A 27,808-nucleotide genomic window follows, 5' to 3' on the forward strand; every position below is an offset into this window, starting at 1 on the left:
ACAGAAGCATTGTCAAAAACTGACAACAGATATGTAATCCGATATGTAAAAAGTCACTTCATCATTGTTATGATCTTAGTTCACAGTAACCTCAATATTGGAAAAATGGAAATAGCATATGAACTCTAAAACCTTCAACTGAGCACACAGGTGGTTTGCATTGAAACCTCACTATGAAAAAGAAATCAGTGGATACTTTAAAACACAAGTGTTTGACTGAATACATAAATTAGAAACAGGGAAAAACATTCAAATGCACTCTGACACATTATCACTATATATGAGCATGTATGTTCCTGACAGTAACTATCCTACACTTTTTCCCCTTTCTGACTTCCAGTTTCTAAGAGATAATAATTCAATGATGATGATGATGATCTAAATCCACCACATCCCATCTAAACATGACTTACTCAGATTTGACATCTGGGTAGTTAAAAATTTCCCATAAAAGCCACAAAGGAATGTAAAAAAAAAAAAAAAACCCAACTTATTTTACTCTGATGAGGATGCCTGGTTAATTCCCATTAGGTCAACTTTCTTTTTGTACCAAAGGTATTTTCTCCTGGCAAGCCCCTTAAATTAGCATTAGTACAGCTGTATGTGTGTGTGTGTGTGTTGTATGTCTATGCAAATATCTGCTATGAATTTATTAAATTCTGTAAACTTTGCACTAGTCTGTCTGCTGTGTGCGTATAAATGGTTTTATTTGCGGTCAACTGGGTGTGTGTGTGTGTGTGTGCGTGCGCGCAAAGATGGCTATCTTATAGTATGCGTTTACTCTAAACAATCGACAGTGCACTTCCCAGGACACGTATGACACTGGGCTATTTTGCAGCCAGGTTCGGGCTAACTCTTTGGCACTGTGGCAGCTGATAGTAGATGGCCGTGTCAGAGAAGCAGGACAGGTCAAGCCACAGTGAAACCTCATATTAACCTCACTTATGTGCCATAGTTGTCCGCCTGACCCCGCCACACATTCAGCCTCTGACCAACTCACTGCGAAAGCTTGAAGCGTGGTAAACACCAAACGCACAAAATTATACATGAAAGACACAAATACACACAGAAACATACAGGCACGCACAAAGTAACACAGATGTTCATATTCACAATTAGTTAATAGCAAAGGTTTTATCTAAAGCAATTCCGTGCAGCAGATGAAATGTGTGATATACTGAAGGACAGGAGGTAGGCCAGTGTATTAAATTTACAGTTCCATTAGGCTGTGTGCTGCCATGTTTGTCGTGCATGTTGTTTTGTCTCTACAATCAAAGCAGAAGTGAAGCCACCATCTTAGCGTATGTCTGTGTAATTTATAGCACCAATTAGCTTGCCTCTCCTCATCCAATAATGTAAACAATTTACTCTGAATAGTTGGTTCAGTGCTGATCAAGCAGCAGCAGCAAGTCAAAATGTATACCAGATATAGATACAAGGTGGTTTGGAGGTCCTGTGCATGCAGGCAACTGCACGGGATTAGTAGTTAATGGTACAGTTCCAACAGGATGCATAGCTAAGGGAAGGGACTGAAATAACGGCCAGTCAGTCAGTCAGTCAGTCAGTCTGCAGCCAAGCATCCAATCAAATGTCCAGCCAGATCAGGCTGATCCACAGCCAGGCAGCCAGTCAGCCATCCACTAAAAAAGATGAAGTGGCCAAGCCACAACTACCAACCAACCAGCCAGCCAGCCAGCCAACCAGACAGAAACAGACAGAGAAAGCCAGCAATCCAGCCACGCATCCAGGAACTTACTCGATTCAAACCACACCACAGCTTGATAGCAGAGGGAATAGTTTCAGCCTTAGAGACTCTGTTTTAAATAATGCTTGTGCTTTAGTTGCACGGGCTTGTCTCAACCTGTCATCCAGTGTCCGCCCATGTATGCCCCTGATCATATGGTGACCCGAGTCCTTTGTTTTCATGCACTGATGCGTTGTCAGAAAAACGCTGGTGACCGAGTGTATACTGGGATTCAGGACCTCGTTCAGGGACTCGTTGCACATGCCACATCACAACACCATGAAGGAGGAAAAGATGTTTCGGGTTGCATTGGACAGACACAACCCATTCTGCCAAGTGCTGTCTCCAAACAGCAGCATCCCAAGGAGTAAACAGTAGTAATGGAAAGTAATGTTGTGCCAAGAACAACATTGGTGAAGGGTGGGTTTTGGTATTCAAGGGATTGTTTCTATCACTAGCCATTTTCCTGTTATTGAATTCCTCTCTCTCAATGCATATCCTTCTGGCTTCGACTTAAGTCATTGTTGATACCCACACACCCACCTTGCAGCTGAGAGCTTAGGAGCTGTGTAATATTACATGGGAAAAAAATACATACTGTAATGTCCTTATATATGGGGATGCCCCAATTCATGAGCAAGCGGGTATAGTCACAGCAATTCCATATCCACAGCCGTCAAGGTTACAATTATTACATCTTGCAACTAAATCCAATTTGCTGAAGACCAGAAATTCTATAAAATTGTAGAATTTGAGAAAATTTGCCTCAATATAGGCAATATCTATAGCCCCTCTATTGCTAATGTTGTTCTGCCATCTCTCTTCTTCGTCACTATGTGTCTGAATGTGTCCCAGGTTGTCTGCTTATCCCTGTCCCCAGCCTGTCCCCCAGCCTGTCCCCAGCTCTACAGGGAAGAGAAGCCTGCAGGAGCTGTCTGACTGCCAGTCAGTGTCAACTTCCCTCCGTAATCATCTACTGACTCTGATAAGGATAAGGCAGAGAAGGCTGGGCTAGAAGAAGAGAAGAGTTAAAATCAAGTATTTATTGAGAAGGAATGATGACTACAGCAGAGGAAGAAGAGTGCATTATACATCAAAAGTTTCTGAAGTAAAAAAAATGTGTAGAAATAGTATTTAGAAAAGGGGCTTGGAGAGTAACAATTTAAGATCCAAAACTGGATTAAAATCTGAAAGGCCATCATTTGAAAATCCTTTCCTCTCAACCAGGCTTGACTTGGAATCTGATCAAATATGAATCAAAGCTGAGATCACAGGAGGAGCATTCTGAATTAACTATTGCATGATGATTTACACGACATATCATATTTGACGCATCTGGCACAGAAATCCTTCCAGAGAGTTTATTAAACATCTCTGAGGATCTGATGACTTGCTCAGGTTCAAATTTGTGCAGGAACTCACATTTGTAGCTTGTTGTTTGCCCACATGAGCACTCTGTCATCATTTAAACACCATATACTCTGGAGCTCAATCCAGTTTAGCCCTTTAGAGCAACCTGCTTGGCACATACAGAACTGTACATCATGTCAGCTACTCTGGCAGCCATTACAGAGCCAAAGCCAACACACGGCTGACTTAAGTCCTAAAGCCAGCTTCCCTTTTTCACATGGTTATTGAGCCATGCAGCGGCTTATCGACCCGACAGTGTAACACAAATTTGTAGGATGGCTTGAGCCCCCCCCCTCCTCTCCCACCCTTTCATTCAGACACTGGGACTGCCCTGGCCATCCACAAGATTGATATTGATTAGAATGCCACTTTACAATTAAGACATAGAATTAAGTCAGAAATCCACAGGTATGTTTGATGAACGAAGCAGCAATACACTCTGAAGGTATGAATGGTATGATAGATGTTTTCATTGACTTACACCACTAAAGTGACTTCAACAACTGCATTACTAAAGTACAGTGATTAACAAGACCATTAACAAGTGGCCTCATTGACCTTTACAACAGCCTCATTTTCACTTTCTGTAGATGAATTGCAGATTCAAGTGTCTGCCATTGCTGCTGAATTGCCAACTTACCTCAAGACGGCAGTCTGAAAACTACAACACACTCACAATGAGAGACAGTGGAATGTTTTTTTCACACCTAAACACAAAAAGCTGTCATTGTTCCCCTTAAAAAAAATAGACACGTTTTCTGTGCGAGTGTGCACTTTTTTTCTGTAGTATGCATACATGTGTACTCAGTGTACTCCTGAATAGAGAAGGATAAAAGAAAATGCTAAAAAAAGTTCTGAGCACACTGCATGGTTCAACCAGACAGCTCAATCATTTGATCTGCCCCCACCCCCACCCACCCACCAGGCATTACTTTTTCTAAATAATTTCCCCTCACACACAGTCTTTTTTGTTCCGCTCCAATATCCCATTCTTTGTGCATCTCATGCTTTTGGTGTAAAAAGAGAGGACCAAGGATGAAGGATTATCCCGGATCAAACATTCAGTTTGAGTGTGAAAGTAACATAAAACATGGAAAACAATATCAGAGAGAGAGGCGGGAGAGAGAAAACTGGAGAAGAATGTTAAATCAACATGCAGAACAGAATGTCTTGCTGAAAACATCTTAATCATGTGTGTGCCATTTGTTTGGCTGTTATCTCCAAAGACAGAGGTGGGTGCAGATGAATACAAGTCTACATACATTTATATTATTAGAAACAAAAGTTTGTGTCTTCTTGTGGCTTCCTGCAGCATGATTGCGCTGTGATTAAGTCTGCAGTCAGGTCCATTGTGGCAACTTTGATCTAAGATAAAAGCTGAAAGTCGTATTGTACATCTTATTTCGCGCAGCGTGATTTAAATACTGTTGACTGCCAATTCTGCTTTAGTGATCCCAACTGAAGACTTCTAGACTTCAGTGCAGATCAGAGTTTGGTTGTGTTTAATGCATGCTCGCAAGACGACGCAATCATCTGGCAGGGGACAATGCGAGCAAAGGCATATAGGAACACCCATGTAGACTCTAAATATGCCAAGGGATATGAGGACATGCCATTTCAGATTCTAAGAGGTGGGTGTCTATATGTGTTTCCACCCCACTGCCCTGTCTGTGGTGACCTCTCATTCATTACTCACTCTGCAGGTGGGAGAATAAAACTATTTCTTTCACAAATGATTTTAACACTGAAATGTCTCCCCTATTACTTGTAAATCTTTTTATGTCTCTCTCAACCAAACACACTAACGCACTATTTTGCCTCTTTTCCTTACAAAGGCAGCAAATTCCAAAGACAAAGAAAACACCACGATCTAGCAGATGTGTGTATTCATGTGCATTTGAGTGTGTGGGTCGGTGTGCACATATGGCTCTGAAAAATGAGCCAGGCTCAGTGAAATGGCTTGTGATTAGGACACATTGGTGTTTAATTGCCTCTCATTACCATTTGAAAGTGAGTGGCGGCTGAAATCAAAGGCTATGGTGGCAGTTGTAAAGTGTGGTGCGTGCGCGTGGTTGAGTGTGTGCGTGTTGTGTGGGTGGTGGGTGGGTTGAACAGGCACCCTGATTCACAGCGGCATGATCGCACAATAGAGTATTATAGTTTGTTCCTTCCCTACTTTAAAGCCAGACAGAGTCCTGAATTTAAAGAAATAAAAAATATTGAACCTACTATACTTGGGGATTTAATCAAAACATTTGTTGCTCTCTTTTAAAACTCCCTGGAGCCCAACTGTGCTGTTTTCTTAACAGTCAACTAATTTCCTGCTCAAACAACTGTACATCATGTCATGTCATTGATGATGTTTAAAATCCAGACAAGACACCATTAATCCGCTGTGTAAAGGTGTGCATCTGCATTCTCCACCCTTTTTATTACCAACTCTCCTTTGACCATGTATTCACCAGCCTTTAGACAGCCAGACGTTCGCTGTCAACCTCCATCCTAAAAGAAAGAGCGCTGAAAACAACCGAGTTAACTTTTGTTCCACCCCAACCCTGAGATTCCTGTCTAAAATCCTGGAATGTGCTGTTTCCACTCAGCTTAACTCGCATCTGCAAGGCAATATCTGTCAAGGCTCCAAAACTGCCCTATTCAAATTCATAGTGCAGCTCACTGTGGTCCATGCCCTCAGCCTGAATAAAGTCCCTCACAACTAATAATTCTATTGTGGTATTGCCAATTATTTTTACCTTTAGGTTCTCTCTAATGCTGAACATTAAAAGATCACAATTTCAAAGACCATCTAGTGGTATCCAACAGGGATTAACACTGGGTCCCTTCACTCCTCATCATGAGACACCAAGACATCTATTGTTACAGAGGTCATGCTTAGCTATTCCTTCTTAATTTTGTAGTTGCTGCATTGCTTCTTTCTCTGACCTGCTGTCTGTAGAGAACTGAACAACTCAAGGTCTCTGTATACTACAATATGGCAGTAAAACTCCTAGTACAAAACAGTTATGTAAATACCACGGCCTTAATATCTCTAATGATCAGAGGTCCTCTCTTCAAAATGAAAGCGTTGGTGAAAGTTTTGACAGCACCAATCCATAAAGCTTCAGAAGTGGATTAAAACCCCAAATACCAGCTTTATCGTCTCATCTCCATTTGATATATTCCCTCCTCGTCACAATTTACCATACAACATTAAACATCCTTTAGCACCTTGTCACCTTCAAACTATATATTGTTATCAATCATTTCCCTAAGACACATTATTGTTTTTAGGAATTACTCAGTTCACATTGTTACTCACACCCGAGAATATGAACAAATCATCCCCATCAACCGCTCATCCATCTTTTCAAGACTACATAGACTTGCCCTGTTCCTTGATGTTATTGATTTCAGCTGTTAAAACACTACGCTACTGCACTATATATAGGATATATATTCTACACTGATTGCTAGAAACCTTTCAGATACTGAAGGGGAAAAAAAGCAGACAATAATTAGCACCATCGCTTACGTTGCTGTATGTGTAAAAATACAGGAATGACACATCATTAAATGTGAAGCACCTTATAAATGTGCCCTGAATTACATTATTCACAGAAATTGTTACTAACCTCAGACATATACTCACACATGTACTGAAGCCACATCAAATATCAGTGGCAGAGGAGCTGATTTATGACCAACACACAAGCTCATATCACCATATTTGTGTGTAACTCAGATCCTTTTAACAGGAAGGATCAGTGAATAATCAAAAATAAATTAATGTTTCATAGAAAAGTGTTTATGGGGGGGGGGGGGGGGGGGGGGGGGGGGCAACTCATTTAACTCCCACAGACCTAGAAGCTTGCACACACACAATGCAATAACAACCTGCATTACAGCACTTGTGTATTTATTTATTTTAAATAACTAAATGACCTAATTGTGCATAATTAGCTACAAGAAAACACAAAGGTTTTTTCTTTTTTTTATAAACTACAAGAACTACATGGATATTCCAACTCTCCACTCATACACTGGCAGCTCTCTGTAGGACGATCATTCATTCCTCCACTGGAAGAACTGAAGGCAAAGATGGGCCATAATCAACAAGTTAAACTGGCTGGTCGTTTCTGTTCACACTGTACATACAACTGAACAGATGCCAGCAGAAAAAAAAGAGAGGAGGGGGGGGGTGCACAGGCTTTGTGCAGAATTACAGATTTGTGTCTCTCATCATCTGATCTGACCTGGTCTCATTCAATCCATCGGAAATGTGGGTGAAGCATCACACCGAACCTACTCGGAGTGCAACTCGGAGGTGTAAACAGAGTAAAAATAGCCCCGCTATCACAGGCTTCCCTACAGTCCCGTTATATAATGGTCCGGGCTCGGATGAATGACATCACAAACCCGATGTCCTTTACAACCAGCTGACTGTGTTAGACACTCAAGTAACGCGTTACATACGGAAAGACAATAATAATAATAATAATAATAAACTGTCGGAACATGTCAAAGAGGAAGAAACTATGTTTTCGCTACATTGCGGGGAATGTGGTTTTTAGTTCTTCGTCTTTTCTCTCATGTGGAGAAAACACTTCCGCGATGGTGAAACGTAGGCTTAAAAAAAAAACTATTAAAAGAAAAAAAAAAATGGACAGATCGGCTTTGACAGTCCTTGTCAGGGAAGAGAGAGTTGAAAAGAGGAGAAATGCGCCGGGAGGCAGCGCTGTTTATCGGCGTCCGTCGGTGTTTCACCGCCGAGAAAGAGTCTGCAAAGAGCCGAGGACGAGTGGCGCAGTTAGTGGAAGTACAGCGGAGCGCCGACAGCAGCTCTGCCCGGCGGACGCGCTCCCAGCTCGGTCACAATCCGACCGATCCCCCGACCCCCCCCCCCCCCCCTAGTTTTTCACCACTTAAACACTACTTTGCATTCAAGATCCGACATGACAACAACGCACCCCTCTGCTGTTTCCACTTCGGAACAAAAAGAAACTGTTATAAAACAGCTCATGAAGGCGAAGTAAACATTTTCCACGGCTCTGAAGTAAACCGGAGCGTCAGCGCCACCCTGCCCGCTTCTTCCAGCCATTTTCTCCCCACGGCTCCGAAAACCGACGAAAGTGGCACACAGGAGGAAAGAAATGTGGCGCTGTGGGGGAGGAGGAGAGGTGGTGTGTGTGTGGGGGGGGACTTACTGTTTGCTGTGACGGGCTGCTGACTTTGTGTCTCTCCGTGCTGCCAGGGCTCCCCTGCTCGGCTGTGACGGCGCTGACGGCGGAAAGCGTCTCCCCTCCTAATGATGTCTGCAGCGCACTGCTAATAGCTCTCTGCCCCCACCTCCACAGGGAGGGAGGGGGGAGAGGAGAGAGGGGGGGAGGAGAGAGAGAGAGGGAGAGGGGGGAGGGAGAGGGGGGGAGAGAGAGGGAGGGAGAGAGGGAGGGGAGAGAGAGAGAGGGAGAGAGGAAGAGAGGGGGGGGAGGAGAGAGAGAGAGGGAGAGGGGGGAGGGAGAGGGGGAGAGGGGGGGAGAGAGAGAGGGGGGGAGGGGGGGAGGAGAGAGGGAGAGAGAGAGAGGGGGGGAGAGAGAGAGGGGGGGGGGGAGGGAGAGAGGGAGAGGGGAGGAGAGAGAGAGAGAGAGAGAGAGAGAGGAGAGAGAGGGAGAGAGGGGGGGGGGGGGGGGAGGGAGAGAGAGAGAGGGGAGGAGAGAGAGAGAGAGAGAGAGAGAGAGAGAGGGAGAGGGGGGGAGAGAGAGGGGGGGGAGGAGAGAGAGAGGGAGAGAGGGAGGGAGAGAGGGGGGGAGAGAGGGGGGGAGAGAGGGAGAGAGAGAGAGAGGGGGGAGAGAGAGAGAGGGGGAGAGAGAGGGAGAGGGGAGAGAGAGAGGGAGAGTGGGGGAGAGAGAGGGAGGGAGAGGGGAGGAGAGAGAGGGAGAGGGGAGGAGAGGGGGGGGGGAGAGGGAGAGGGGAGGAGAGAGAGAGGGAGAGGGGCGAGAGAGAGGAGGAGAGAGAGGGGGGAGAGAGGGGAGAGAGGGAGAGAGAGGGGGGGGGGCAGAAATGGAGCAGTTTGTAAGCCACTCATACACAAAATGTGACAGAGCAGTGCACACAGCCAACACATGTCATAATCAGCTTCAGTGTGGTCTGATAAGTATTAACAGAATAATCTGTGTTTCTCACTGTGGAGAGAGGCAGAAAATAAGAGCTTGGATTTATTTTTTAAACAATAGTCGTCGTTGTTTTAAGTTTTATCATAAGGAACGTTTGATACTGAATATAAATAAGCCCACGCCAGCAGCAGAACTTTTCCCGTTAAGGGACATCTCAGCAGCAACTCGGTGAGTTCCTGGTAGTTTTAAGGTAAGGCTTGATTTGAGTGTTTGTATTTAGTGCTGCTTCTCCACTTTGCATAACAGCAATTAGGTGATAAGATTTTGCATGTAAGAATTAAGATTGTGTAAATAAAACATAAAATCTGAATATGGTTTGTTTCAGTAGACCATATCCATCATATACTACATAAATGCTGCATGTTAATCCATTAATGATGATGAGTCAATCAAAAAAAGAATAACAGTACCATTATCCAAGTATTAAACATTACAGAGTCAAAACAGCAAATATCTAAGACGTATTTGAAAATGTACATTTACTTTTTGAAACACTAGTTGCTGTTGTTTATGCGAAAAGTAAACTCCCATAAGATATCACATGTTTTGGGTGGCATGTGCAATAAGAAAACATGTTGATCAAAGCCATTTATGCGCCTGTGATGTGACATGATTCAGGTATTGCTAATTCACTGAAAGCTGATGAATTAAATTGGTTGTCTGTGAGTCACTAACATATTTGGACATTTTAAAAAGCCTGTGATGTGCAGCTGCTCTTGTGTTTATTAGAACATGAACTATAAAAAAGCACATGATCAAATCAACCACAAAGCTTACTAAGATATTTTTGCTGACAGTGTTTAGATCAACTGATTAAGTCACCATTAAAGAATCGCCTGATAAAGCAAACATTAAAGTAGTTAACACCACCACCCCCCAGATTTTTTTATACCGCTGACCTCCATGACCTCTCCCAGATTTCCAATATGGCAATGACCATCTCTGCCTGTTCGTCCCAGCAGAGTGCAACTCGACACTGACCATGAGCGTTAGGGTGCACGAGGCAGCAGAGTGACAGACGATCAGGGATGTGTCCCACTCCCAGCCAGTCACTCAATAAGTGGCCTATTGTGCAGTGCTCTATTGTGCCCATGTCACATGTATGCCAAACAAAGAGTCAGAGAGGTAGGCTGCCCTGTGTGCCAGGAGGCTAACATTACATCCGTGGCCTGGATGCATAGAAATGAAGAGACACAGTCTGCTGCTGAATGGACTTTTGATATATGTTCCTACGGTGCTTCCGGGAGTGTCACAATATGTAAGTTATCGTCATATCATGTGTCAGACAACCACGCGCTTCTGAATAAATGGTTCACGATTAGTGATGCAATTAAAGGCATGCCAGCTCACAGGGCTGCACACACATACACATTTGCATTCAAACAAGCATGTACTTGCACCAGTCTCGTCTCTTGTTCCCCTCTGCGTGTATTCACAGGTACACACCTTCTCTGTGTGGGTCAGTGAGAGCTCCTACATATGGGAAGCTCCAGGTTAAACTGTTTAACAGCTGAACAAATGCAGGTAGGAGTCGAGTCAGCAGTTGCATGTCAGCCAAAGTAGCCATTAGAAGGATATATGCCATTCAGAAGAACATTGAAAATACTTTCTGTGTGTGTGTGTGTGTGTGTGTGTGTTTGGCACAGGCTCATGGTGCGCTTGAGTAACAATAAAGAACTACTCCCAAAGGAGGAGCAGATTTTTAGAGGTTTCTGGTTACTCCCTAGTGTACCTGTGTTATTTGTAGCAAGTGTGAACACTATCGTCAGGGACAATAAAGCTCCAGGTGTGGCCTTTTTAAAGCTGCATACCTCTATGGCTATTTTATAAGGTTAAATGACTCATGTATTGAATGTCAATGGATTTTTTTTTGCAGTCACTTAAATGTAAGAATGCACATATGACAGCATATAGTCTGCTTTTAACAGCTGTTCTGAGCAAAAAAAAAAAGCAGTCAACCAGGCACATTCAGCTAAATACGAGTCATCCGCTTTCCTGACAACTTTACACAAACAGGGGATTTGACACTTCACCTGGGATATGAATAAATAACACATTGAACTTAAAGCATGCACTAAGGTAGATAAATTATTAATCACCACCAGCCGTTGGAAGCCCCCCTTGAGGGATTTTCAAAGATTTTAATCGTCATGGACATCTCTTCTTTATTGGACAGCAGAGATGTGGAGTAACACAATATTAAAAATGTACGCCTCTAAACATAGTATAGTCAGCACCTCTTCAGGGGTTTAGATCAGTGGTTCTCAACCTTTTCTCAGTGAAGTATCCCCTGTAAATTATTTTTTTCCAGCAGAGTACCCCCCAACGGTTAGGGTTAAAAAAAAAAACAAAAAAAACTAAAACTAAAACTAAACCATTTTAAGGGCTTTTGAATTAATTGCTATTTTTAACATATATTTTTTCAAAAATCTCTCGTGCCCCAATTTGAGAAATACTGGTTTAGATGACTGTATTTTCTTCATTTAAGTGTGAATTATGAGCCTGACCTGTTCGGCCTGTGTGAAATAAACAGGAAAAAGAGTAGGCCACTGCATCAGCTCTTCATATTCTCTGCAAAAATCCAGCAAGGACTTACTTAGTTGAAGAGGAACGCTCATCCTGTATGCTTTGAAAGCAGCTGTCACTTCACATTTCAGAGCTTCACAGACTGATGCGGTTCCCTCTCCACTCAGGGCAATGGTATGTTTCACAGCTGCTTACTGCTCCCCCTTTTGCTCAGACATGGAAGTGTGTACAGTTCCAGGGTCAGCTGCTACAGCGTCCCACCAAATACCGTCATACTGTAAGATTCCCTTTGCAAACATAGCATCCCTGATTCATATTCATTGCTTTGCTGCCGAATAGAAAATGCTTTTCATTTGGAAGTAATAGATGATGATGGTGATCCTGAGCTTTTGTTTTCAGCTGTGCTCAAGTTTGAGTACTGTAGTTCAGCCACACTGACATTTAGACAAACCATTACTTTTTACTATGCTTTTCTATTATTCTTAGTTTTATTCCAAATCGACATTTACATCTTAACATCCACTATTTTTATTCTCTTTCCACTTTTTCCTTTGCATATTTGACATATTTGAACTATTTTCATATTTGCTCCTTTGCATAGTTTTCTCGCATCCTGTAGATTGCTGGTCAAATGTTAGCTGACAAAATATGTCAATTTTTTCCTTTTATTTAAATCATTTAAATAATGTCTATTCCTTTACCCCCAAATAACTGTCGAAGTACCCCTAAGGTAAGTACCCTTCACATATTATAATTACATGTATAGAATTTTCCTGAGTAAATGTAATTTAATTACGTGTAATCTACCCCGGAGTGTCTTTCTTCACTTGCTTTTTTTGTTTTCTTTTTTTTTTTTTATGTTTAATTGTTTCCTGTTGCTGCCAACATTTTTTCCATGTAGTGAAGCAACCATATTCTCAGCCACAAATGATCTGCATTGAAGTCTACGTATTAAAAAAAAAAAAGGTCCAGTTTCCGCAGCATCAGTAAGTAACAATCACAAGCTCACTAATATACCATTATTTTCACACCACCTCTCTAACAACCAAATTACAGAGGCTTAAAGTTGCCCTTGCAAGTGTAATCCTACAGTGAACGGCTGCAATTTGCTAACCTGTTCACAAACCTTCCCCATTCTGTGACAAGGGAGCAAGAAGCAGAGAAGATCAGGATGCAAACAGAGTTCCCTAATCTGTGTATTAGCAGCAGCCAACTAAATCAGGCTGTCCTGGGCAGGAAGATTTTGGGATGTAATCTGTGGTGCCTTGAAGTGATGTATATAAAAATCCCGAGTAGGAAAGCAGAAACATAGACTTAAGTTGCTCAGGGTCAGAAATATCTTTCATTCTCACACTTTCTTTCTGCACAATCCAAACACATGCACACACGTACATTCATGCATGCACAGCGGTCTTGCTTTTGCACAAACAAATCTGTCTTGGTAGTCTTTAGTGCTTCAGTTGAAGGAAGCTGGACCTCCTTGAGGTTCACCTCTCATCCAAAACAATTCTTCACTTCAGCAGATCAGAAATAACACTTTTTCGCCTTTGATAAAATATGAAGAATATTGGAAAAAGAGTCGTGATATGTTTGTGTCAGTCTGTGCCTGCATGTGTGTGTGCGTGTGTGTGTCTGTGTCTAGCAGCCAAGCTCCCTCTGTATGAAAATATAATTGCATCTTAGTTCTGGACCTAGAACTTATTATTAGACGGCTGCCTCCGTAAATGAAAGTATTACAGACACACAGACATGTGTTTTTATACTTTTTAGACAGATTCTGAACTCTTGCTTCACTCTTTGCACTCCCTAAGACTGAAATCTGTGGTCATATCCAATTCCTAATTCTCCTTTATTGTCATTCTCTCTCTCAGCACATGCTGTCAGATATTTCTTAAATCTCTCTGCTCCAGACCCCAAAATAAAAAGAAAAACCACCAACCCTCCATCTCTCATAAATGAATATGGCTCCTCAACCACATCATCCTTCTTGGCTTAATAAGGGTTTAAACCATGTCTGTTAGGCCTGAGTTGCTCTCCTCCTACTAAGCACTGACTTTAATTATTGACAACACAAGGGACTCTCTCCAACACACTTTAGTACACACACACAAGTACCGCGGAGGGGACGTACACGCATGTGTACAAACAGTGATGAGCGCCATCATGACAAGTCTCTGCAGCGCGCAGTCACCAAGTCTGAGGTCAGCGTGGAGTCAGCTGGATAATAGATGAGGCAGCTGACAAATCTGTGGCCCTCACCTTACACTCCACCTGTCTGATTTTTTTGTCTCCTTGCTGTGTACGACGGCCTGACTGTGTTCAAGCAGAGAAAGAAAATGACCGTGTGAGGAGACACTGTCTGCAACAGCAGTGAGAAGGAGTACAGCAGAGATGGAGGTTTAAGAAAGGAGCGCAGAATGTCCCTTTGGTCTGTTGTAAAGGTGGCATAAAAGACGTATTTAAGTATTTCTCCAGAAACGGCAAGCTGATTAATCTGATTAAATTATAATCAGCAAATTAGATAATCAATGTTTATATATTTAGGATATTGATACCAGCAGTTCTAAATAAAATAATACAATGTCAAACAGTTTGTTCAACGCCAAACTTTTTCAAATGGATGCTGGTGCTCAGATCATTAACCGTGAACTGTGTTGAACAAAACACTGAATTAGAAGACATTCATTTCTACATTGGTGGTTATTGTTTGCTGCTGTTGTGTTTTACTTAAACGACAAATACGCGTAGTCACAAAAGAGGCAAGTTGCAGCCCTCTGTTGCTGTAAATGCTAGAGGACGAGCGAAGCAAGGAGATAGCACACTAGTGCAAAAGCCCTATCTTACCACACGCATTGATCACAATGCGTCATGGTCATTAATCAATACTGCTTCTGTGGCTTCAGCTTCTGACCGCTACCATTATCACTTTCCATCGTGTCCCCACTACCATCAGCTGCCTCCCTCTGTAACTTCACTCCTTTCTCTGCTCCAGTTCCCTCTCATCTTTGAATGAGTTTATTTCCCTCTTGGGTACGTTGAGTTTCATTTAGCTCTGTCACTGCTCTCTCAGATCCACATTTGTTGGTATTCCAGTTGAGTGAAGCCCTTTTTCTCTGGGGGCATTTCAGGTTCACCTGGGTGTTATTTTACAACGGTAAATTTGAACACCTAAACCATAGTTTACCTTGGTTCAGTTATTTAAAATTGTGAAAGGGCACATGAGAAGTTAGTCTATGAACATAAAATCCACCACACAGTACCTCAATTCTCATTTCTTTGTAGTCAGTGCAGGTTGAAATGCTTTTGCTCTCACTTCTGGGAGCTGATTCACTTCAGAACCTAGTGGGTCTAATTCAATAATGACTCTTAAACCGCTGCATCTGTAGCTGTAATCTCACTCACCCTTTCATTCTGCCACCAAAGCTATCTGACTGCTGTGCTCGTCTAGTGCAAGCGAACGCGAGCATCCTCCAGAGCACACATTCTAAACACTCAATTTGAAGTCTTTTAAAAACTTGAATCAATAAAGTAGTTGTCAACAAACAGCTTCCCCAGACGCATCACCACAAGAAGCAAGAAGAAGAAAACATTGTCCTTGTAAAGACTCTGAAACTCCATCAATTAATCTTTATCACCGTGTCTCTCTGTGTGCGTGTCTGGGCACTATCATAAGCAAAGAAAAGGAGGGAGAGTCCCAGTATCAAGTTTCTGCCTGGTCTGTGACTATTTGTTTATCCCGGATGACTTGATGTTATCATGTGATTATGTGTGCTTATGTTCTATCTTTGTATGGGAGAATGTGGATTTATGTATTATAGAAAATGTGGGAAAATGTTCCCACTTAGATTTGGCACGGAAACAGTTTCCCAAGGTTTTAAACGCACATAGTCATCAGTTAACCTGAGTCAGAGCAGCATGACACTCTTTCAATAACCTGCAGCTATATTTTGTAGTAGATAATTATTTTCATGTATGTACATCTATATCTTGGCTTCTCTTGCATAATTTGCTGGTAGGGTGTGTTTCAACATGGAAAGCATGTCATTCTGTCAATTCTTTTTTTTTTTAAATTCAGCTTTGAATGAATAGATGATAAAATATGAATAAAACATTGGAATTAGAATAGAGAGTTATAAGATATCTGTATCTCATATCGGTTAATATGAATCTATAGAAAAATTCTGAATAGATATTAGACTGAACAGAAGGGAAAAATTCTGAGGGATTTGAATTTTAAAAACATGTATTGTAAATATTTTCAATTGGGTCTCTTCTTCCTATTCAAACCTTTGTTGCCTATTTTTAGATCACTGCTGCTTTAATTTCCCAGTTCTCAGGATTTTCAATTATGCAGATTCTTCTAAGTACACTGGCTGGAATAGCATCACACATCTCATTCCTGACTGTGGACCATTAACTGGTTTCTATATCCAGCAGGCTTTATTTAATATAAAGCCAAAAACTCATCCAAAGCACACAATTTGGACCGAGCCACGTTGTATGATAATCCACACTTAACATTGTCCCGATAAAGCAGCAGACAATGCAACGATTGATTAATTCATGGATTGTGTCGTTTACGTACTGTGTTGTACAAGAAACTAACAATGCGTTGCATGCAAAGATCACGACAAAGAACCCCACGTGGTGGTTGAAGGACGGGACACCAACCTCATCAAAGTGATGGGAATCAGCGTAGCGTGATGGAAATGATAGACTGTCTTGTGAGGAAGAGCAAATTATAATGTAGTCACTGAGCATCGTTATCCAAGAAGAAGGTGTTTGGTAGGAATGAGCTGAAAAAGCAGGAAACTCGCCCTCACACCGCATCCATCTAATTTTCACTGCCACTGTAAGCATAACCATTTTCCTATTCTGACCTTTCCAGCATGCACATTCTGTCTGACTGTGTCCCTTCGGTGCTTTTAAGTGCCGTTTTCTTCACACAGATTGCTCTTAATCAGAGACTTTAGACAGTTCATCTCATTAACTTTCTGAACACACAGGTAAAAACCACAATTACTTCAAGAAAGAAAACTATTGATTTGTACTGTAGAATCTCAAACTGTACTTCCTGCATTCGTGTTTGCATCTGTGTATGTGCCTTTGTTTCTGACTGTGCTTGCCGGCCATTCTATTAATAGCAGACCTCCAGTGGCTGACCCTGCATTAAAACATGTTGTCAGTCAGCAGGCCAGATTATGATCCATCCGATTGTTGCTTTGCCATCTGGACTAGGATTTCTCTGTTTTCCACTTCCATGCATGCAGATATTGAAACTATACATGATTACTGTACATTTTACAGTAATCATGTATGCACAGTATGTGTGCCGTTCTGATGTTTCACCAGTGAGTCTAATCAGCTGCAGCTGATTGGGAACGAGTCTCGGTTTTGTGTATATTCTCAGTGAATGTGTAAATTACTTATGAACTAAAAAAACAACAGCAACAAAAAAATTGCCAAAAAGTATTCCTACCAATATCTACGGCGACTTTCTAATTTTGACGACAGGCATGTGTTGCATTTATTCCTGACACAGCTCAGATATTTATACATGCTGCGAACGAGGTGGGTGAAATAACCATAACCAACAAGCTTATAGCCATTCGAGTACAAATGTGAAGATTTACTCTTCCGCCAGCCGGCCAGACCAATAAAAACACACACATGCAATCATCTGCATAAATAGTATCTGTCTACAGATACACGGCCACACTGGGATTTGTTTTTAGAGCTGAGAGTCAGTGGGATTCCTGGCATACAGTACATACCTCCAGGAAGGAGGAACCAGGTGGTGAGGCCCAGCTGAGAAGGAACCAGTCCTGGGTCACCGCTGGCTGAAACTTCTGTGCCAAGCCCATAAACTGTTTCCATAAATCGACACAGCTTCACAGAGGACGCAGACAGTCTGCAGAGTCCGTCAGGGCTAAAATGTGAGACACGGTATTGTGTGTGCGCCCTGCTGATATCAGTCACTCACACACGCACAGACAGAAGGCCAACCAGGAATGTCTGTCTGTGTATAAAAGACAAACCCTCTTACTGCCTGTCTGAAGCGTAGGCATCGACGTGTTTTGTGTAATTCCTCGCATTTCTGTGTGTAACTCAAGTTGCGCAAGAGCGCAGATGTGAGAGAGCAACGCACTTTGTGCAGCTGTGCGCTCACAACAGGGTGAGGCCGAGGGTGGGGCACATTTGTGGATGTTAGGCAATGCAGACCAGCTGTCAGTTCTGCTGGACGCGCACGCGCACGCACACGCACACGCACTGGCACGCCGCACAGTAAGATTACTGCTCCGTCACCGAGTGCCTACCACTTCCTCCTCCTGCTCCGCGTCTCCTCCCTCCGTCCACATATAGCGTAGTACTACATGCTCCAGTTGACAGCTCATGCCGAGCCAGCACATTCCGCATTGTTACTACTTCAAATGTTTGTGGCCCGGAAGACCTCCGATTGGCTGAGCCGCCGACAACACAAGACCGCCGAGAGCCAATGAGGAGCCAGCAGACGAGTCGAGTCAAAGGGGACTCCCTCTGCTGGGTGACAGAGAAAGTGTCTGAAGCAACGAGATGTTTTTATCTCATTTAGGAGATTGAATTTGACGTCTTACATTTCTTCAGCCCCTGCCAGTCGTATTTGATCGCTTTCCGTTGTTCGCTCTCTTTTATCTGTTCCGTTTTTATATTAGCCCTCCATTTCTGAATGTACGCACACAACAACACACTTTCTTTTTTCTTCCCACACTCCAAAATCTCCCCCTTAGCCCCTTTTCACCGACTGATGTACAACAGATTCACATTATTTGGGCAGACCTGTGCAGATACGTGAAAACCACCATTTCAAGAGCAAAGACAGTTTTACAGCCAAAAGCCTGGAATGAGGTATCTGAGGGTGGAGTGTCCCTCTATAAATACCAATGAAAACAATCAGCTGTCTGAGTCAGATGGAAAGTCCAGTTATGCAGAATTGTAAAAGGTGAGTCACTTTATCTTGACGTAAGTGCGTGCAAAACAGAAGGAGAGACGACATTCTTGCTTAAAATTTGATTTAAAAATTCAATTTGCATAGATTTTCATTGCTTTCTGCCCTCTTAACTTGCAGGGTGAGGTTAACTTAACATTTATAAACTCACTCAACTCGGAGTGATTTCAGAAATAAAGTTGCTGTGATGAGTACCTTTAGTTTAGTTGCGACATCACCTCTGATGCAGTCTTGCTCGGTGAGCATTGTGCAAAATTGTGTTTGACGTTGGTATTCCAACAATGCCACTGTGCCAAGCAGATTGCACTCTTAATAAAACTCATTTGATCTCATACTTCCACATGAAGGAATTTTAAATATTAGAACTTAGCAGAGATATGATCACAAAGGTTTTGTAGAAGGAACTAAACTGAACTGAACTCATGACCTCCAGCTCACTGTTTTCGGTTTTCACAATAAACGAGCGAGCACAGTGGGACTGAAGGAGAAACTCAAGAACCCCAGTATTCCCTCGGGACTTACATTTGTATTTTGGCCCAAAAGATCTCTCCAGATAAAGGAAAATATTGCTTTGTGTGTTTGCTGGATGTGTACTTTGGTAAAATATTGTTTGTAAGCGTGTTCATGAGCTCAGCTTTACAAAGAAATAGTTTGTCAATGTCTCATTTACAGCCTGCTTATCCAGCGCCCAGGAGGCCAGGAGATCAATGTGTGCAGCTTTAATCTTTGCACAAAACAATGTTCATACAGCTTACATCTGAACATGTAAGCTTGTTGTGTTGTCCGTTCACATGCTGGCTGCTTTGTGCTTCTGTCGCTAAACAAGGTAGCATCTCATTACTCCCCCGGAGCTTGTGAACAAGTACACGGCCGCACGTCAGACAGTAGACACAAATTAACTGAGAAATAGAAAACTATTAAAAGATGAGTAACAAATACACTGAGCACACATGGGTATTGTAGTTTTGTGACAACTTACCTTCAAAGCTCTGTTTCAGATGAAGGCGTCTTTGCTGAAGTGGGTTATATTTATAGATTTGTGCTGCTCTAAGTGAAGTTCAAAGGGAATGTCACCTATCCTCAAGTGTCTTCCAGCAAAGCAACAACACAACTTTTAGCCTGTGTGTGTGTGTGGATGGGCGTGAATGCATCTGTTTGTCTTTTGCATGCGCATTCCTGTTCCGTGTGTGCGACAGAGAGCAAACAGAGAGAGCTAAGCTTTGCGGGGCATTTTTTGTATTATAACTGAGCGCGTTATTGAGGCTGGTTGAATTTTAATAGAGTTCTGCGGGGTATTCCATCGCCTCTGGTCCCACGGCTCCAAGATCAGAGAGAATTTTCAAGCATGGTGTCCCTCAGCCTCTCACAAGTACTCCCTCCCTCTCATTCTCTCTCTTATCCTCACATTTATTCCTCCTCTCCTCTTCCCATTCGTGCACTCTCCCTCTTTTCTCATTCTGAACGCCCTTCCAATCCTTTCCTTCCTCTTGGGCTTTTGTCTCTCTCCTAATCCCTTTCTGTGTCTCACACTTTCTGTTGCTTTCTCTCCCCACTCTGTCTCCCTGTGAAATTTGTATTAGAGCCACTTGAGGCGTAATTATTACTAAGCCTCTCTCAGCTCTCTGGCACAGAGAACAACTCATGACTCTCAGCACAAAAACTTGCTACTGAAGGACAAAATGCTGCGATGAACTTTAAAATCATGCACAATGGCTGACAAAATGTTTGGATAGTTTTTTTCCACGCGTAGAGATTATACAAGAGAAAGCTACTTTTCTCACTGCCTCAAAGCCATTTAAGGAGTTTAATACTTTCTGACTCATATCTAAGTTCTACAAGCTCAAAATTTATGGAGGATGTTGCACATTTATAATTCAGACGCCACATTTACATATGTTCTAACGCCACACATACACCAGACCTAATGTGTGCTAGTGCAAGTGAACGCTGCTGATTGATCGACTGATCCTCCAACGGCAGAGCTTGGCAGTAATTAGAAAAAAGGGAGCGAGATGACGGGGGAGAGATGTAAAGATGAAAAAAATATAAACCTCCACTGCTGTGACAACATAAAGAGTACACAACTCCAACAAACTACAGCGAGTGGAAACATCTCGAATCGTGGATGTGATTTTTGTTTTGTTTTTGTTTTTTCCCCCCCTCTTCTCTTTTGTTTCAATCGTGTGAATGTTGGAGTGTGAAAGTTGGCAAGAGACTGGCAATGATAACTAATTCATAAGGATTAATGGTTGCTATTTAAAAACGCACCATTCTGAGGAGAGCCAAACGAAACCAAAAGACAAAATATGCCCCTAACTAATCTTACATGAACGCGGCTCATAAAAATTTGGCACTAGAGATGAGTGCATGTGTGTAGTTATGCGTGTGTTCATATCGACTAAATGTCTGTGGTTAACACACCTAGTGTGACATTTAGAGCATTGTAATTATTTTAGATATTTCATCAAACACATTTCTCAGTGAGAGGGCTGTTCTACCTTTACCTACAGTAAGAGCATAGTACCAAGAAGTTCACCATTCAAATACAACTGAAGTCAAATAGAAGACTTTTGTCCCCTTTTCCAAAATATGTGTTCAGTTATGACTGACAGGCGGGAAGCCACAGGTATGAACCTGTGACAGAAAATATTCACATGGGAGCACAACTCTCACCACACTGAGACGACTCATCTATTCCTTTAACTCTTATACAATGTTCCCACTGCTGAAAACAGGACATTCTTTAAATGTTATGTGCAGCAACATCGCTTGAAAGATGACAACATCCACCAACAGCAGTCCACAGTTCCCCTGCTGTATGTAGGACACTTGTATTCATACGTGCGGTGTAATGTCGCCCCCATGTGGCCAAAAGTGTTGGAACCCATAGGGAGAACTGGAAAGATGACACTTTGCAAAGTGATGAGATGTGCATTTAAAAAAAAAAAGATCTCAACTCCCAAAAAAAAAAAAAAAAACCCACAAAACAAAAGTATATTTGATGAGTGTACGCACTCCCACAAAAGAAAACACACAAAAACTAGCCAACATAGTTGCTACTACAGAGCTCATCTTAATAATTTGAATAAGTTCAAAACACTTTCAATGCAATTAAATTTTACTTTTTTTTTGTTTGTTTTAAGTTTAAAGGTGGTTGAAGATGGAAAGCCAACGTTAGCATTCCGGTATGTCTGTTGAAACAGGAAGTGTGGTTACCTTCATGGTTCTTTAATTACAAACTAATTCCTTTAATTCTGTTTTTCTACTATACGGTAACCAAATCACTGGGTTCTCAGGCATGAGACAAAGAAAATTGATTTCTTAATGTATTCTGAAAATCCTCTGTCCGTTATGCTTATCCCACTTGTTTTGCTGAATCAGCAATTTGGCAACTGCCTCAGCTCCGTCATCCACTTTAATAAGAAACTCTTATAATGGAAACTCACTCCGTACTTATTGGATACTGCACTATGAATAATTACCTTTTTAGTCGTTTTTGGCCAGGGCTTTTAAATGCTATGTTATTATATCTATTTGCTATATTACATTAGTACATCTTCTGCATTTGTTCAATGTGTGGCCATCTTCTTCATATTCTGGCGAGCTGTTCCGAACATTAATAATGTAGCAGCTATTTGGACACCAATGCACTTTTTCCCTTAAGTGAAGAGTAAAATATCTTTGACAGGATCGAACACACAACAACTTTTATTTATCTTCCTACAACTACAAAAACTTAGAGGGAATCAGTGTTGCTTTGGAAATTTAAGATCAGCAGCGTTAGTCATTTTATCTGTCAAAACAACAAACTAACAGAAACACATTGATGGAGATGATCCAAATGACAACCAAAACCACATTCAACTATTGTTCACTAGCCAAACTAGGTAGTTGTATCAAAAATATCGGAACAAGTCCCCCTCTATCCCCAAAACATTCTCATATTAATGCTGATATTCAGAATAAACCCAGTGCAGTTACTGGTATAAAACATTCATCTATTGACTTTAATCAGACAAGTTTGTTTACCAATAATCTCGAACAAAGGGCATGTCTGCTGTTAAAGTGACTTGACAAGCTTGTCTTGTGTTTGACAATTTTCATATATTCACTCGGAAGCATGCAACTCATTAGAAGATCAAGGTCAAAATAAAAAAGGTAAAATTGTGGGTTTCAATAAACTCTGTGAAGCCAACATGGTAGTATGTAAATAAATCTTTAAAAACATTTTTGATTTACATTGTGCAAACTGTAAATAGAAAGCTAACATGCGTCGTGGTAGCTTTTTGTGCGATTGAGACAAACAGTGGTTCTGCTAAAGGTGCCCTGAGTCACAAGATTTACAAACGTATGGCATGAGAAAACACCAGACAACTGACAAACTGTTTCCTGTGTCTCTACACATCAGGAAGGACAGCTATTGTTACATTTGACTATGGCAGACAGACATCAAAACAATATTTTGTGATTGACATATAACATACAAATAAGCCTGAAATTCTGGGAATGAATGATTATTTCGATAATCACCACATTACACACACAGAGCAAACCAAACATCTGAATCACCTTTATTACACCGAAGAATAACGCGTGTCAGAAATCCAAGTATACAACCTAATAATATTTCAAAATGATTCAAAGCCCCTACATGTATGAGGCATGTGTGAAATTATTCTGAGGGCACAAGTTTCTCTTCTTTATCGACAAAGATAACTTTGAACATTGGCAGACACTTTAGGCTCTTTTTCTCGTATACATATTGAAAGTCGCACAAGTTTTCCAATTCTACAAAAAGGAGCTTTTTCAAGGGCTGGTGCCGATTGTTTAACATGGGTTTATGTGAGGTAGTTGTCTACAGTCAGTGCATTCACTGCTGCAGATGGGGACAATTTTAGCCACTTCAAAACGTGTCCGCTGAATAAGAGCTAACATCAGTCTAAATGTACAGTACAGTCGCTGCATTTTTACCACTTTATCTTGCAGTTAAACAGCGCTTTTCTTCTGCGCCTACATTTTCAGCCACTGAACGACAGTCAAACAGCTGATCTGCAGAGTAATATGCTGAGTAGCCCTATGCTTGCTCAGCAGTTCACAAAATGTAGTTCCAAATAAAAGAGCAGTTTGACAGCAAGATAAATCAGTGAAAATATTACCGATATAGTGCACACTTTGCACTGACTTATACTTCTTTTTTTTTTTTTTTTTCTCTTTTAGGTGGCTAAAAATAACAGATGGCAACGTCCACCACAGTACACCACTCAGCTTCAGTTCACTTCTGTGCTGCCAGTTGCTTCTCTAAACTGGGAACGCTGACGCAGGTAATACACCTACTATCGACACAACCCTGCATTATATAACCTGAACCATGTTATCATTTTCAAAAATAAATAAATAACTTAACACATATTGAGATCTACATCGTATAAATGTTTCTGGATAACCTGTAAATAGAGAACAGCACCTTTTCAATGAACTTGCAATGAAATCGTCGAGAGAGAAAAAAAAAAAAAAAAAAAGTAATACTTCGGAGGGTTTCTTCAGCTTATTTGTTGATCGAGTGGTTCCAAGAAAACATTCCTGACACTGAAAGATGCAAAGCTAGATTTTTATCCCAACGCACCAGGCCGAATCTTACGTGACCTATTTAAAGGGAAAAATCAAGTCCAAGCTAGATGTAGTTTAGAAATGGGCTAATGCATCACTCATTTGATGTTGTCGTCCTTTGTGACTGCTTTACATGTAATTTTCAGGATAATCTGGGAAAAAAAAGCAACTGTCACACTTGGTCATTACCAAGTAGAAGACAGTCTGCCGTTGGGGGTCAAGGCTATCTGTCCACTCTTCGTTGGACAACTATGGTCCCTGCCACAATGTCATACACAGACCTGTTGTGCTGAAAGAAGAGAAGAGTGATGAAGACAGGAAAGAGGAAGGCGATGGAGAAGTTCTTATTCAACGCCCGTACTGTGGATCTGCGACAGCCAAGACAAAACAAAAAGTTAGAAAAGCCCCATACAGTATGCTCTACTAGACACATGACAGTGACTCACTTGGTCACTCAAAGGCTCATTTTAAGCATATTCTTCTGAATGGTACATATGTAGTATTTATTTGTCTTATATATCCATTTATACATTAATGTAATCACTCACGCAGAAAGTGAAACATTTGATGCCGGGACCACCAAGACTCGATTGGGTCGAACCAGAGTGGATGTGTCGCACGTCACCACCCGCAAGCCCAGCAGGAACTTCCCCGGAGTGGCACCACCAGCGCCCCAAATACAAATAATCTGATTGGACATGGACCAAAAAAAAAAAAAAGAACCCAGTAATCACCTGACTGTGTCATCGTTTTGTTTACACGAACAAGGTCAAAACAAGGAAGGAAACATGCCAGATGGCATTAGCCTGCACAGACGTGCCCAAATGTCCCAGAACTGGTTCCCACCTGGGAAAACAAGCCACTGGTGCAAAAGTCAAGAGACTTGATGCATGACTTCATCTGAGGCAACTATGAATGCAGCGTTGCATCACTGTCCTGGGAAACAATGCTGTGTTGTAGAGGAGGTCTGACTCTGTTTTCAGCATAAATACACTTCCTTCCTGCAGCCTATCTACTTTAATGTAACGAACAGCAGCCCTGCAGCCTGAAGTGATTTTTCACTTGTTAAAATATACGGTATACTTTGGCACAGTCTACCTTTAGCAAGGCTGTGTGAAACGTGACCCACCTCGTAGACACACACCAGCACCCTGTAGACCAACGCCACTGCCATCATCCTCTGAAGGTCCTCCATGGATGTGTTCTCATCTATCTCCTCAACAATGAAGTGGGTAATGAATTTGGCAATGTCCCTTAAAGGATGAGAGTGAGTACAACTGTGTGAGGACGGAGCCAAGGAACAAGGAAACACTTTGACATTAAAGCAGACCTCCAGTTACAACAACACCAGCTGAACATGAGAAAAACAATGAGTTTTGTGGGGTTTGTTTTAGTTTTTTTGGTCTTTTAAATTCTGGAGTTGTGTCTCCCTTCTAAAGATGTACTCACTTCATCCCACTCATATGCATGATCCACAGCACGATTGTGGCTTTCACACAAAACAGGATGAAGAAGTCCACCGTCTCTGCCAGAAACCTCTGCAGGGGAGAGGGGATGGTGTACTCCCTTCCTGTGGAGCAGATCAAAAAAAGTTTACTGAAAATTTAGCCCATTCTGAAACAGCCTCATTTATAAGTGACTAACGCTGAGAGAAACCCTGGAAAGACTCTATAAGCATTTAATCTTGTTTCCAAATGGCCTCATGCTTAATCCTGCTCCCAAACGAACCCCCACATCAGCGGAGGCCGGCCTGGATCATTCACCTGCCTGCGGCGGGCTCCCGTTCTGCCGCTGCTGTCCTCCGGAGCTCCGGCCGGTCTGGGCGCCGAGGGGATGGGGGTAGCTGAACCGGCCCCAGGCGTCGAGCTCCGGGGTCCGGGCGGCGGTGCCCGGCGGGGGAAAGGGGCAGGAGGACAGCAGCAGCCAGCTCTGCCAGCTGGCCTGGCCCCAGTAACAGCGCCACATCCACTGCTGCAGCCGGCCGCAGTACTCCGTCGTCGCGGTCTGCTCGGCGCCGGTCTCGGGGCTGTCATGGCGGCGGTGGCTCGCTGCGGCGGCGGACATGACGGACTCACAGCTCCGGCAGCTCCGCCATGAAACAGTTTAAATGTCTGCAGGACGCCGGCTGATCCGCAGAGCCTCCGCTGCGAGCCTACACACAGGGAGCACTCAGGGTCAAGACCCACTGTTAGGAGAGATTTAATCCACCAACGAGCTCAGTAGATCAACATCAACAACTAGATCAAACTTATAAATAAATCATATACTTTATATATGCTGCAGATATCAGTAAAACATCATCATGTTGGTAAAATGTGAGCAACACCACCCCCCTCTTCCGTTATTAATGGTATGCCCCAGTTAAAGGACCTTCCTGTGTAATTTCCTAACTTTCAAAATTGTAAAAACAGACAAAATGAACTTTCTTATATTTGTTCAGATATATGTTTCGTCATGTTTTTATTTTAACCTCTTCTATCATTTTACCAGGATGTGATCATTTTATCTCTTCTCAGATATAATAATTGTTTGCTGTGTCTATCACAAATCGTTGCTCCACATCTACAGTGTTGAATGAATTTATTGGCATTCATTAAATAAATAAAGTTGGCTACTTTACCAAATTTCACCAGCAGTTGTTTTCACATGTATTTTACATCATTTAAAGAATTTCAACATGCATCAAGGTTAATTTTATTTTGTTAACCAAACAGGTGACAGAGGTGTGCCTATGAATTAAATGTCATCCTTTGACATAGTTCTGTTTTTACATATTTATTATAGAGACTGACCAGCTGTACCAAGGATTTTATTTCAAACAGGTGTGGAAATAGAAATACTGGAGGATCACTTTGGTCTCATAACTAAAAGAGCTCAACCCTTCAAATGCACCACAAGAGAGCAGCAGAGGCCACAGCATGCAAAAGACAACCACGACACTAATCTCTCTATAACACAACTATATTTGCTGGCATTTTATACAGTAGATTATGTTTCATAATAATATGAACTACAGTATTCTAATTAACACATGTTTTGGTGCTAATTTTAAGATGGTTAGTTTTTTTCTCATATCTTTTGACCGTTTCAATGGGCGTCCCAGGGGTTGGGGGAGTGAGTCCAGCCCTGCAGGAATCTCAAATATGTGAGTTCAGAGACAAATTCGCCTGTCACAGAGGCCATTGAAGTGAAAAACTGAAATCTCTGTAAAAGATGCTGTGGAAGCGGCTTTGATTGAAAAATCTGCTGTCTGATCACCTCATACTCACTCTTCCTCTCTACCTCTTTATCTGTCACTCATTCACAATTAATGTCTTTCCCTTTATGACCACCACTAATGACTCTCACTTTCTTCCATTCCATCTCTTC

The 27,808-nt window shown here is 42.1% G+C and overlaps 2 protein-coding genes across 2 annotated transcripts in view; both read right to left on the reverse strand.

The window, feature by feature from the left end:
* Positions 1–19,981, reverse strand: part of atxn1a (ataxin 1a) — an 86,787-nt gene extending 66,806 nt beyond the window's left edge. Inside the window, exons 1-2 of the mRNA XM_029513621.1 lie at positions 19,812–19,981; positions 8,356–8,497 (exon numbers count right to left, since the gene is read on the reverse strand). The gene's annotated coding sequence lies outside the window, so the exon portion shown is untranslated. The remainder of the gene's footprint in view (positions 1–8,355; positions 8,498–19,811) is intronic.
* A 4,029-nt stretch (positions 19,982–24,010) lies between these two features.
* Positions 24,011–26,552, reverse strand: fam8a1a (family with sequence similarity 8 member A1a). Its single transcript, XM_029514232.1, has 5 exons — positions 26,203–26,552; positions 25,889–26,009; positions 25,569–25,692; positions 24,988–25,127; positions 24,011–24,807 (listed from the first exon to the last, which is right to left on the reverse strand). The coding sequence occupies exons 1-5, from the start codon at positions 26,501–26,503 to the stop codon at positions 24,663–24,665; spliced, it is 831 nt and encodes a 276-aa protein (XP_029370092.1). The 5' UTR covers positions 26,504–26,552; the 3' UTR covers positions 24,011–24,662.
* Between the last annotated feature and the right edge of the window lie 1,256 nt (positions 26,553–27,808).

The sequence above is a fragment of the Echeneis naucrates genome, chromosome 11 (genome assembly GCF_900963305.1).
Source record: "Echeneis naucrates chromosome 11, fEcheNa1.1, whole genome shotgun sequence".
NCBI lineage: Eukaryota > Metazoa > Chordata > Actinopteri > Carangiformes > Echeneidae > Echeneis > Echeneis naucrates.